This window comes from Kryptolebias marmoratus, linkage group LG2, assembly GCF_001649575.2.
Source record: "Kryptolebias marmoratus isolate JLee-2015 linkage group LG2, ASM164957v2, whole genome shotgun sequence".
Classification (NCBI taxonomy): domain Eukaryota; kingdom Metazoa; phylum Chordata; class Actinopteri; order Cyprinodontiformes; family Rivulidae; genus Kryptolebias; species Kryptolebias marmoratus.
The window spans coordinates 2,291,842-2,304,341 of NC_051431.1; the positions used below are offsets into that span (position 1 = coordinate 2,291,842).

Genomic DNA, 12,500 nt, shown 5'->3' on the forward strand with positions numbered 1-12,500 from the left:
ACAGGAAGACAGACAGGTAGATGGACAGTTGGACAGACAGACAGTTGGACAGACATGTGGACAGGAAGACAGACAGGTAGATGGACAGTTGGACAGACAGACAGTTGGACAGACATGTGGACAGGAAGACAGACAGGTAGATGGACAGGTGGACAGACAGACAGGCATTTCATGCCAAAGTTGACCCAGTTTTCAGTCCGTGTTGAGGACGTCTCTCAGCTATAAAACTGAGATGTTGCTGTTTTTGTCTCTGTAGCACTGGCGGCCATCTTGTTCGTGAGATATTTTGCTAACAGACAGACATTTACATGATTGCCCGGTGAGCAGCAGCTTCCTCAGCTGTTCCTTTTTTAAGGTGGAACGTGGCGTTTGGGCCGAGGGACGCTTTAACAAACAGGAAGCTGCTGTTAGTCGTTCCTGTTAAAACAGGAAACTGTTATTTAGTAAATAAATCTGAAAGCAGCACTTTGGCTGAACAAACCGTGGCCTTCGTCCCCCAGCATGCATCACTCCAGAACCGTGACGACTCGCCGTCTGAGACCTTAAATCTGTGGTCCCGCTCGCTGGAAACTCTGTTCCACCTGTAAAATTTCCCCTCAGGAGATGAATCTAAAACCACAGACTGCTTCAAAGATTAGTTTTATTTTGAAAGGGGCTTTTTAATTCGTCTCAGCCAGGTAAACGTAGGTGTGCGTTCGTTTTTCTTTTAATTTGAGTTTAAAGCCAGGCGTCGTGGATTTATTCCGCTGTGACACCACCCACTGTGTCATTTCTGAGTGGAAACATTAGTTGTTGTGTTGTTTTCAGACAGGAAGTGCTGTTATTATTCCTTCGCTGCTTCTATAATTGGAGCAGTTGTTGTTTTGGGCGACCGATGAGGAAGTGGCTCTTCCTCTGCTGTAACTGTTTCCTGTCTCACTAGGAACAGTCGGCTGATCAGAACCGCAGGCAGGGCGTGCGTGTGTGTGTGTGTGTTTTTGCTTTTTTACCACCGACGTGTGTGAGTTTTGTGATTTCCTTTTTCTTTTCTTTTTTTTTTAAAGCAGATGCAGCCAGATGTGTTGACCAAAAGGAAAAGAAAACATGAATTTCGTCACATGTTCGTGTCGTAAATGTTTGTTCCGATTGTGTCTGAGGTCTTAAAGGCCATCTTGACCTTTAACCCCCCAGTCTGTGTGGGCTGGCAGATAAAAATCACGTTTCCGTTCATGTTGACATTATTATATCGCGTGATGAAACTCGGTTTGATTTCCTGTCAGACCCGAGCGAGGAGCCGCTTCTTTAACTTTCTCCTGACAAAGAGCCGAGGTGTGAGAGCGTGTGTGTGTGTGTGTGTGTGTGTGGAAATGGCCGTGGGAGGACTCCACTTCCTGATGTGGTTGAATTTAATGGACGAGCAGGAAACATGTGGGCGAAGTGTTGAGTGAGGCAGAAGTCTGTGATATGACCAAACAAACGGCGCCGTTTTGATTTGATTTATGTTTCTGAACCAGCATCATCAGAGGAAGAACTAATATTTCCTCGGGTGGATGTGTGCGCTCAGATCTGATCTGATGGTGCAACCGCAGCCGTTCAGCTGCTGGATTTCCACGAGGTGATAATTCGCCGTGGAAGTCGCTGGAACGTGTGATGAAATAAAAAATGGAAACGCTGCAACAGATAATTTGGAAGCAGCAGCTTTGGTTAAACCGTCGTCTCTGTCCCGTTGGTTTGTTTTCCGCAGTCCTGCTCAAGTTCCGCACAGACAAAGGTCGCGACCCCGACCCGAAGTCCTTCACAGAGGACGGTCAGCTGCTGAGACAGATCCGAGACGACGTTCTGGAGGCCCTGGCGCTGAGCAGCGACCTCCTAAACGACGACTTCATCAGGTGACTTTCAGGGTTTTTCCTTCTATGAACACGTAAATAATAAACATGATCTGAACTCAGAGAGATCCGCTGGAACTGTCCAAAGGTTTCTGTGGAAATAAACATTTAAATTTTATGATTTAGCCTCATTTTTCCACCTGAAGTGTTTCGTTATACGACAGATTAATAACATCTGAGGAAATTTTCAGAGCAGTCAGAGTTTGGACTGCAGGAAAATAAGGAAACTTTGTCACCGTCTCACTGAATTCTGAGCGTTTTTGACCAGCATTTTGCAGTCTTGGCCGTGCACATTATTTTGTTGCCCTCGCCTCGGCAGCCGCTCCCACGTTCATGATTTATTCTGAAGATCTGCGGACTTGGACCACTTTTATCTGAATTATTATCTCTCATCAGACCCGAACATGTCTTCTGTCAGAGAGGTCTCCTTCGGGGGGGGAAGTGAGACTCTTGGAGACATTTTGGAGACTCCGTTTGCCAACTAGTGACCAACGTTTGGAGCTCAGTCACCAAGTTGTCCAACAGCAGTCGGCTCCTCTGAGTCCGAGGCCGTGGTTCTCGACAGGAAACAGGTGGAACGCTCCCTCCGGGTCAGGAACGAGTCTCTGCCTCACCTGGAGGAGTCCAAGTATCTGGGAGTCTTGGTCCTGAGTGATGGACGGACGCATCGGAGCCTCGTCTGCAGTAATGAGGGTGTTGCTTCGATCGGTCGTGGTGAAGAAAGAGTCCAGTTGAAAGACAAAACTCTGGATTTCCTGCTCCGTCTACGGTCCAACCCTCAGCTGTGGTCAGGAGGTTTGGATCAGGACTGAAAGAACCAGATCCTGGATCCAAGCAGCTGAAATGAGCTCAGCCTCAGAGAGAAGGTGAGGAGCTCGGAGTCGAGCCGCTGCTCCTCCTCATCGAAAGGAGTCAGCTGAGGTGGTTCCTTTGGAGGTTTTTCGGGCACGTCTCACTGGGAGGAGACCTTGAAGCAGATCCAGAACTCACAGAGGGAATATGGATCCTCTCAGGTCTGGGAACACCTCGGGATCCTCCAAGAGGAGCTGGAGAGGAGGTCTGGGTTTCTGTCCTGGATCTGCTGCCTCCACGACCCGACCGCTGATAAGAGGGAGAAGATTGAGTTTTATGCCTGAAATCAAACATTTAAAAATGTATTTATTTATTTTTGTCCTCGTTTGTCCGCAGCTACTGCTTCTCGGAGGTCTCTCCGGTCTGCGCGGTCGTTGGGGGAGTTCTCGGACAGGAAGTCGTCAAGGTAAGCTTGAAAACATCAGGAGGCTCTTCCTGGGTCGGGTCCAAACCTCAGCCGGTTCCCGGGTCGGGTCCAGACCTCAGCTGGGTCTTGGATCAGGTCCAGACCCCGGGTCGGGTCCGGACCTCAGCTGGATCTTGGATCAGGTCCGGACCTCAGCCGGTTCCTGGGTCGGGTCCAGAGCTCAGCTGGTTCTGACCTCCGAACAGTGTTCGGAGAGACTCTCAGCTACTACCACACCAGCTTTTAGCTCAACATTTATAAAACTGACTGCGTTGTAGACGTTTCTTTGTTAGTCAAGGCTGATTACCTGTGGCGGCCATTTTGGGTTGGCTTGACTCCAAAGGTCTGTTGGTTGTCGATGTTCATCCAGGAGACAAAAATCACCGAATCGTTGACCAGACTTTCTTCCTCTCGTGTGAACCAACTGATTTCAAACCTGAGGAAAAGCGTAAATCAAACGTTATCGTAGAAACGTCTTCTGCCTCCGTAGAGCGGAGAGCGTCCGGAGTTCAGCGTCGAGCTGCAAGACGTCGACCCGACGCCTCTGAGATGATGAAACCCTCTGCAACGACACACACATACACACACACACACATACACACACACACACACACTGCTCCTTCTGATTGGAACTCTTCAGGTTTACAGTTTTACTTGTTTTGTCAAATAAAAGATTTCTGTCTGCAGAGGACAAACAAATCAACAAAATGGAACCCAGAGAAGTTATATTTTCTGTGAGAATCTGGAGCTAAAAAAAGCAGAACGGATGTTAATTTTATTTCATTTTACTGCTGTATTTTTATATACTTTTGATATACTTTATGTTTAATTCTGTGCTGAGCTCTGATTGACAATAAAGTCTGATAAAAACCGATGCTGCAGCTGAGAGTAGCTAAAGCTAAAAGCAGCAGAATAGTAGCTAAAAGTACCAGACTTCTGGCAGAGAACTGCCTGAATGCAGAACCGATTTAACAACTTTAAATTAACTTTAAGAAGAAAACGACTGAACTCTTTCCTCAGAGGATTCCAAACAAAATTGTTTGATTGTTAGCTCCAATGACTTATATACTAAGCTCACTGTTAGCTGTTAGCTGACTGTTAGCTGACTTTTAGCTCCCTGTTACCTCACTGTTAGCTGACTTTTAGCTTACTTTTAGCTCCCTGTTAGCTTACTGCTAGCTGACTGTTAGCTCACTGTTAGTTGACTGTTGGCTGTTATCTGACTGTTAGCTTACTGCTAGCTGACTTTTAGTTGACTGTTAGCTGTCTGTTGACTGTTAGCTGACTGCTAGCTGTTAGCTTACTGTTAGCTTTAAATTAACTTTAAGAAGAAAATGATTGAACTCTTTCCTCAGAGGAGCCCAAACAGAATTTTTCCACCAGTTTTTTTTTTTTTTAACTTTAAACTCTGCAGACTTTTTTTGTTCTCCACGTTGTTGAAAATGTTTTTTTCTATCGTCATCTCTTCAGGCTCTGTCCCAAAGAGACGCTCCTCATCGTAACTTCTTCTTCTTCAACGGTCGTAAAGGCAGCGGCGTGGTCGACTACTTCGGCCCAAACTGAGGCCCACACCTTCACTCGGACGGTTCCAGGTTATTTATCTCCGCTCCGGCTCCACGAGTCAGTTTGTTTTTCAGTGTCACGGTGCCGGATGTTATTTTTTACCTTTGCTAATAAAACGTTGAAATGGTTCTGCCTCTGGTCTCCAGCTTCTCTTATAAATGAAACGCTGAATCAGTTCTGGTGTTGGTGAAGCTCTCAGAGAAGCTGCCAGTCAATCTGGGAAGGGTCAAAGGTCAGACAGGGTATTCACAAGTGGGAAACATTTAAGATGGCTGCCAATCTTCCCAGGGAGTGGACTGACCATTAAATTCACCCCAAAGGTCAGACCGTGCAGCGCTCAGAGAAATGAGCTCCATCTCAGAGTCTACAGGCTTCAGTCAGCAGGTTAAAGGTCAAAGGTCATGGCTTGTCTGGAAGGGCTGCAGGACTGGTTTGGAAAGTTTCATCTGAAGGAACCACAAAACAGATGAGACCAAGGTTCTACCAGAGGTTCTACCAGAGGTTCTACCAGCGACAAGAACATAAGAATTTAATCCATCAGCTCAGCAGGAACTGAAGGATTAAAACAGAGGAGCTAAAATCTGCACCATGATCCTAAAACCAGCATCCACCCCCTGTGGAACCATGGGCCCCAGAACCATAGGAGACCCCAACAGAACCTTGGACCCTGGAACCATAGGAGACCCCAACAGAACCTTGGGCCCTGGAACCATAGGAGACCCCAACAGAACCTTGGGCCCTGGAACCATAGGAGACCCCAACAGAACCATGGGCCCTGGAACCATAGGAGACCCCAACAGAACCATGGGCCCCAGAACCATAGGAGACCCCAACAGAACCTTGGGCCCCAGAACCATTGGAGACCCCAACAGAACCATGGGACCCAGAACCATAGGAGACCCCAACAGAATCATAGGGGTCCTCAAACCCCTCCACCTCGGTACGGTGGTGATTCTGTAGAGGGGAAAAGCAGCAGCTCAGTGGGCTAAATATATACAAAAAAACATAAAACAGTAAAAAAAAAAATATATATATATATATATATATATATATAAACAGTAACAAAGATATAGTCCTATATAGAATAAGACCCATTTAATATATAGATCAAATATAGACCTATATAAAATAAACAAATATATATAAGATAAAGCGCAGTTTAATAGAATAAATAGGTTGTATGTAACTATTAGATCCTTTTAAACAGTCTGTGGCTCAAAGCTGAAGGTCAGTTTCCAGAACCTTGTGAAGAACGACGGGTTCTTGGTGAGTTTCAGGAGTTTCTTCTGGAAAAGGGAGACCACGCGCTCTTCAACGTGAGGATCGTTAAACGCCAACACGATCAGCAGATCCTCTTCCTCACAGAAAAGGTGTTTCTGAACGTTTCTGAAGATGCGCTTGCTGAACCTTCTCAGGTTTAGGGTTAGGGTCGACCCAGATCCTCTCCAGGAGCCTTTCCTGGAGAGCTTGAGCTCTTTCAGGAGAACAGCTCAGAGATGATTTTTCAATGGCCCGCTTGATAAAAGATCTAACAATCAGGCCTACAGAGGATTTGGCGTCGGATGTCTCCTCTACACCTGGATCCAGCTCTGGTCCTTCTCCGTGGGTGAGAACGTCTGAAGAAGAATCGATCTGAGACGCCACAGCCTCCACAGTAGTGGGTTCTGGAGGTGGTTCTTCAGAGGAAGAGTCTTCCTCCTGGGTATCTTCTGACTCTTCATCAAAGTCCTCCACATATGTGATTTCTGGAAGTTGGTCCAGTAGGTCAGAGTTCACCATAGATGTAAAAATGGTGTCCGCAGTATTGACCCGTGGAAGTTGTTTCTGGACTACAAAGATGTCCTGGATGGGTCTCGGTAACTGGTTCTCCGGTCCAGAAGCCTCCAGGGTACCCGGTACCTCAAGCGGTACCACGGTAGATGTCATTCTGCGAGAGAAGCCTTCAAGGAACCTCCTGAAATTACCGGGCCTTTGCGTGTTGGAGCCCGGAGCCTGGAGGTTTCCAGCCTGGGAAGTGGGTTTCCCGCTCATGGCTCCTGCTGGGAGTTGTAGTTCGATCCAAACTCTGACAGGCGGCGCAACAAGAACTCTGGTTGGAGACCAACCATTGTTTTGATGCGCTCCTGATGAAACAGGAACCTGTTTCAAAAACGCAAGGCTAATGTTGTGACGTCATCAAGATCAAAGGATCAAGGAGACCAAAGGAATTCGGTAAGCTCCGCCCACAATGGTTGGTGCAGCCTAGTAACCTTGCTAACATATCAAACGTTTGGACAGGACAGGGTCACCTAACTGTTAGCCTTCTTTGAACTTCTACTGTTAGTTGACTGTTAGCTGTAATTTATTGTTAGCTGTCTGTAGGCTGTTAGCTGACTGTTAGCTAAATGTTAGCTGACTGTTAGCTGACTGTTAACTGACTGTTGGCTGTTATCTAACTGTTAGCTGACTGTTAGCTTACTGTTGACTGTTAGCTGACTGTTGGCTGTCATCTGACTGTTATCTGACTGTTAGCTTACTGTTGGTTGTTAGCTGACTGTTGGCTGTTAGCTGACTGTTAGCTGTTTGTTAGCTTACTGCTAGCTGACTGTTAGCTGTCATCTGACTGTTAGCTCACTGTTAGCTAGCTTACTGTTGACTGTCATCTGACTGTTAGCTGTTTGTTAGCTCACTGTTAGCTGAATGCTAGCTGTTTGTTAGCTTACCGTTGGCTGTTAGCTGACTGTTAGCTTACTGTTGACTGTTAGCTGACTGTTAGCTGTAATTTATTGTTAGCTGTCTGTAGGCTGTTAGCTGACTGTTGGCTGTTAGCTTACTGTTGGCTGTTAGCTGACTGTTAGCTTACTGTTGACTGTTAGCTGACTCTTGGCTGTCATCTGACTGTTAGCTGTTAGCTGTTTGTTAGCTCACTGTTAGCTGACTGCTAGCTGTTAGCTCACATTAATACTTTTACATCTAGAGTTGTTGTTTTGGTCCAAATAACAAAAATAAAAGCCAGTTTAGTTTAAATAAATAAAACCTCTCTTGTGTGTGTTAGGTTTCAAATTTACCCTCATTTTATTTATTTTATTACAGATCTCGACCACGTGACTGAGAGACGACTTTGTGACCCGGAGCCTTTCTGGGTGGCGTTTACATGTTCTCCCTGTTCTCAGGTGGGTTTCCTCCCTCAGACCAACAACATCCAGGTCAGATCCAGGTCAGACTTCCCAGAAGTTTTATTTCTTCTTATCTTTATTGTATAAAAAAGGCAAAAAGTACAAAATCCAAGTAGAAATTTTACAATAGAAAAAAAAAAAATAACAGCAAAAAACACACAGCATGTGACTGACACCGAGCTCCGCCACGGGAAGGAGGCCAGCGCCGAACCAGGAAGTGCGCCCGCGTAACGAAGAATTAAAAACCCAGGCGTGAAAGTAACTGAGCGTCCATCCTGAATTCATACATTAAATGTCTCCAAAAACCATGAAAAATAACCGAGAGGCTTGAGTCCCGTCTGTGGTAAACAGGCGCCGGCGTTTCCTGAATTAAACACGAGTCTCGGGTACGATACAGTACATACGTGTGTCCAAACAGATTTCATTCCTGCTGTTCAAACACCTAAACTATCAGAGGGATTTAAAGGCACCACTTCACAATAAGAGCCCCGTTATTAATGCTTCATAAACAGGTTATTCATGAGCCTCTTTCAGTGTATAAACTGGTTTAGAAACAGTAGTTAAAGCTGATGAATAACGTGTTTATAAAGGATTAATAAATCATTTTTTTAAAAAGAGGCCTCATTAGGAACTGGAGCCGGCACTTTTTTCCGTTTTGTTTTTAACAGTCTCAAACTTCGATCCAGAGTATTACAAAAATAAATCTATTTACATCACAAACAAGAAAAACTTCAAGAAGCAAACGAGAAAACGGCTACTTTTCAAAATAAGTTACGCTCCAAACTGCGAGCGGTTTTCTCGATGGCCCGCTTCTCCTGCAGCTCAGGGAACGTCGCCTCAAATTCAGCCAGAAAATAATCTGAAAAACGCTCCGATACGCAGTGATAAGTACTAAACCTTTTGGAGAACGTCAACTCGACTTCCTGAAGGCGGTTTAGAGCCAATCGAGTGAAGCCAAGTGAAGAAATGTGCTTTTTAATTTATTTAAACTTTAATTCAGGGTCTCTAAGATAAAACATTTGAATTTAGTGATCGCAAACGAAGCCCTTTGGGGCCGATTGTCGCCGTGTTCGGCGCAGCAGGAAGGCACGAAATGAGGCGGCTTCAGATCGGAGGCGGGATTAAAAACCCAGAAGTTTTCCCGGCGAACGGAACCAGTTTCACAGTTTTTAAATCAGAACGGGGCGTCGGGTTGGAGGATGAAGATCAAATCGTGTCTGTGAGATTCAATGTGCAACACAGACCTGAAGAAGTCAGAGCGTTAGGTGAAATGTAGATAAAATCAGAATCTAATGATTCTCATTAACTAATAATTTTATTCACAACTAACCAGAATAAACAACAAATGTTTAAACTAAGAAATTGCACCATTATTGGGGGGAAAATAAGGTCATTTTGAATTTTATGGCAGCAAAACATCTTAAAGTTGTTCCAGAGGCAACAAAAGGCTGTAAAAGTGAGCGGGACGAAGAAGAAACATCTGGAGGAGCTTTTAGTAACTAATGAGGTTAATTGTCAGCAGGTCAGTGAGAGGAGTGGAGATAAAAAGAGGATTTAGAGGCTGAATCTAAAGAAGGAAAGATGGGCAGAGGTTCACCAGGCTGAGAGAAACTGTCTGAAAACAGGAATAATTTCATCTCCAGGTCCTAAAATCATCAACAGATCTGAAGAATCTGCAGAAACCTCTGAGGTCAAAGGTCAAGGCTGGTTCTGGTTCTGTTCTGTAAACACAGCTCACCGTGCCGTCCACAGATGCTGCTTAAAGCTCTATCAGGCAAAGAAGAAGCCAGATGTGAACAGATGTGTCTCCTCTGGACCAAAGAGGTCAGCCTGCCTCTCTGATGGTATGGAGGTGCATTACTCCAGGTTTTAGAACAACAGACAGAATGGGACAACCTCAGGTCCAGATGTTTAGAACAACAGACAGAATGGGACAACCTCAGGTCCAGATGTTTACAGACTGATGAGAGAAGAAGAGGAGGGAAACATCTGGAACATCTGGAGACTAGTTGCTGCCGTCAGATGTAAAATTATCCTTTTTTGGTCCAAAATATGGTAGTTTTTTAGTTTATACATTAAATATGTTTATTATGTTTTATTGTAAATAAAATGTTTTTATTTACCATTTCCAACTCCTTCAGACGTGTTGTAACGTTTTTAGGTCCAAAGCTACAGCTGTACTGTTGTTGTAAATCACAGATTAATAATAATCATCAGTCGTCAGAATCTCACAGACGGTTCTGACCCGAGTCTTTCCCGAGTCCAGAACCTGCTACACAAAGAGCCGACCCCTGAGGCGGAACAAAAACTAATTAAATAGTTTACAGAATGTACAGGAAAGGGCCCGTCGGCCCGTCAGCTGCGGTCCGGACCAGCAGACCGACTGACGGGCCGGACAGAACCGGGTCCAGTTTCCACAGGTGGCGCCGGCGCCTCCAGCCGTCCAGTTCGTCTGCTCCCAGACCGCCTCCAGGATCAACGAGAACCCAGACCAAAGTCCAGTCCGTAACCCGGGTCAGAACCGGGCAGGTCTACGTGAGCCGGTAAAGAGTGCTGAGCGTTTGGGTGATGAAGCTGAGGAGTCCTCTGCAGACGTCCCTCCAGTCCCGCCAGTGGGGGGCGCCGTACTGCGAGACAAAATAAAACAGTCATTTAAGAAACAAACCTGACTCTCAGCTACCACCACGGTTGGGTCAGGTGGGTCAAACATTTCGCCTCTGGGCGGCGGGCGATAATGTCCTCCTCCGTTCAGACTCCCAGCAGGACGTTTTTGACGGTAAACTGTGCTCCGAAAAGGTCTTCACAAGAAAACACCTCCAACAAGCAGAAGATCGCCGCCTCCACAGGAAGTCCTGCAGGTTCTGACCCGACTCTGTGACGAGCATGTAACCGTCGGGCTCGACGATGGAAGTCTGAGACGTTCAGCAGCAAACGGTTCTCACAGAAAGTTACACTTTCCCCCGTGACCGCAAAATATCAGCAAAACATCTCCTGACCCCGTGGATGGATTTGTAATTATTGGAGTTACGTCTAGAACTGATTAACTTAACTGATTAACAATTCTCTCCGAGGTTGTGGCTAACAGTGTTCATTTCTCAACATCAGCGGATCAGCTGGCGGGCGATATGCATTCCTTCAAAGAACCTTTAATGCTTCTTTGTTTCGTGTGTCTGCTCGTTGTAAAACGCTTCAATCGAGCCCCGAAACCCGCCGAGGCATCTGCAGACGAGCCGAGGCGTGCAGCGAGAGCTAAAGGAAGCTGACATCATCTTTGTGTGTGTGTGTGTGTGTGTGTGGCGGCGGGGGGTCGAGTGCTAACTCCTCACGCCATCAGGAGCACGGAGAGGAGAGGAGAGAGAAACAATGAAACGAGACAAACGGCAGAAAGCAGAGAGCTGCAGATCTGTGATGCACTGATTAAACTGTAAAAATGAAATAAATGTTTTTTCCTTGAGGGAATGCTTGTCACCCGCCACCTCTCAGGCTGCAGCTTTAGACTCAAACAAACAAAGAACAGGTTCAGGATGTTCCTGAGAAATAACAAAAAGATGATGAAGACTGAAAACAGGCTGGAATAAAACCGATTATAAAATGATTATTCTACATGAATAAACTCTGGTTTTTATGAGCTCGATGACCCTGACGATCAGCAGAAACGCTGACGGCGCCACGGAGAAGCTAACGTGACGAGCATCGTGTTCGTCACTGTTTTCAGACACTCAGCTTCACGGCGTGTTTTTATACAGGAAGCTACGGCAGCTCTACTGGGACAAACGGCTCTGCTGACAGGTGAACGTTGACAAAATAAATCTGAACCCATCTTTAAAAACAGGACAGAAGTTGGACTTGATTTCCGGCCCGTATGACCTCACCGCTCTGCGGAGGACCGCAGCGTTGAATTCGTCTCCGATCACCCTCAGCTGGCCGGCCACCCTCCGGATGTCCAGCTCCAGCGCCGCCTCGCGCCCGGGGCCGCGGCGGCGCACTGAGGCCCGGGACAGGTGCTCGTTCTGGGGCAGCAGGTCGGGCAGAGGTCCCCGTCTGCGGGAGACATCCGGGTTGTCCTCGTCCTCTTTGTCTCTGTCTGAATCTGTGGCAGAAAAACAGAAGATCCTGAAGCTCTTCCTTCCTCTTTGTCTCGGACCCTGAAGGAACAGGAAGTGTTTCCTAACAGGCCTGATTTATCGTCCTCTTCATGGAATCTGAGCGTTATCTTTTAATCTGCTCAATAAATGCGTTTGGTTTCATTTATGACTGTTTTCTAAGAATTACCTGAAACTTCAGTCTGGCTGCCGTTCAGCAGCAAACGGGCTGAAACCTGTTAATAAAAACATTTAGGATTTATAACCTCGTAGTTTCCGTTCGACAGGAAAGTCTGTTTTAATGATCAGTTAAAGGCTCAGCGAACACAAACGTGTCTTTAACTCGACGTCTGGAAGTTTACAGACTTTCTTTCTGTTTTAAATGGAATAATAAATCCAAACTACACGTATTTAACACACTAATCACCTGTTGGAACAACTTAAAGATGCCAGGAGTATCAGTGAGTTCTCAGATGGAAGTACTTGTAAAACCCCTGTTTAACTTTTAAAGTTAATCCAATTCAAGATGTCCGCCACAGCCAGCTGTGAAGACAAAAATGACTATAATTCAGTCCAT

The 12,500-nt window shown here is 46.0% G+C and overlaps 2 protein-coding genes across 3 annotated transcripts in view; one reads left to right on the plus strand and one right to left on the minus strand.

The window, feature by feature from the left end:
* Positions 1 to 4,820, plus strand: part of sae1 (SUMO1 activating enzyme subunit 1) — a 26,178-nt gene extending 21,358 nt beyond the window's left edge. Inside the window, exons 7-9 of the mRNA XM_017436264.3 lie at positions 1,724 to 1,868; positions 3,054 to 3,123; positions 4,594 to 4,820. Coding sequence (XP_017291753.1) covers positions 1,724 to 1,868; positions 3,054 to 3,123; positions 4,594 to 4,686 — 308 coding nt within the window. The 3' untranslated portion in view covers positions 4,687 to 4,820. The remainder of the gene's footprint in view (positions 1 to 1,723; positions 1,869 to 3,053; positions 3,124 to 4,593) is intronic.
* A 4,852-nt stretch (positions 4,821 to 9,672) lies between these two features.
* LOC108247883 overlaps positions 9,673 to 12,500 on the minus strand; it is a 7,547-nt gene continuing 4,719 nt past the window's right edge. The window contains exons 3-5 of one of the 2 annotated variants that reach the window (XR_005232749.1): positions 11,714 to 11,931; positions 9,780 to 10,468; positions 9,673 to 9,737 (exon numbers count right to left, since the gene is read on the minus strand). Coding sequence is in view for 1 of the 2 variants with exons in the window: in XM_017436271.3 (XP_017291760.1) it covers positions 10,373 to 10,468; positions 11,714 to 11,931 (314 nt within the window). In the remaining variant the exon portion in view is untranslated. The other variant, XM_017436271.3, reaches the window with a different exon arrangement.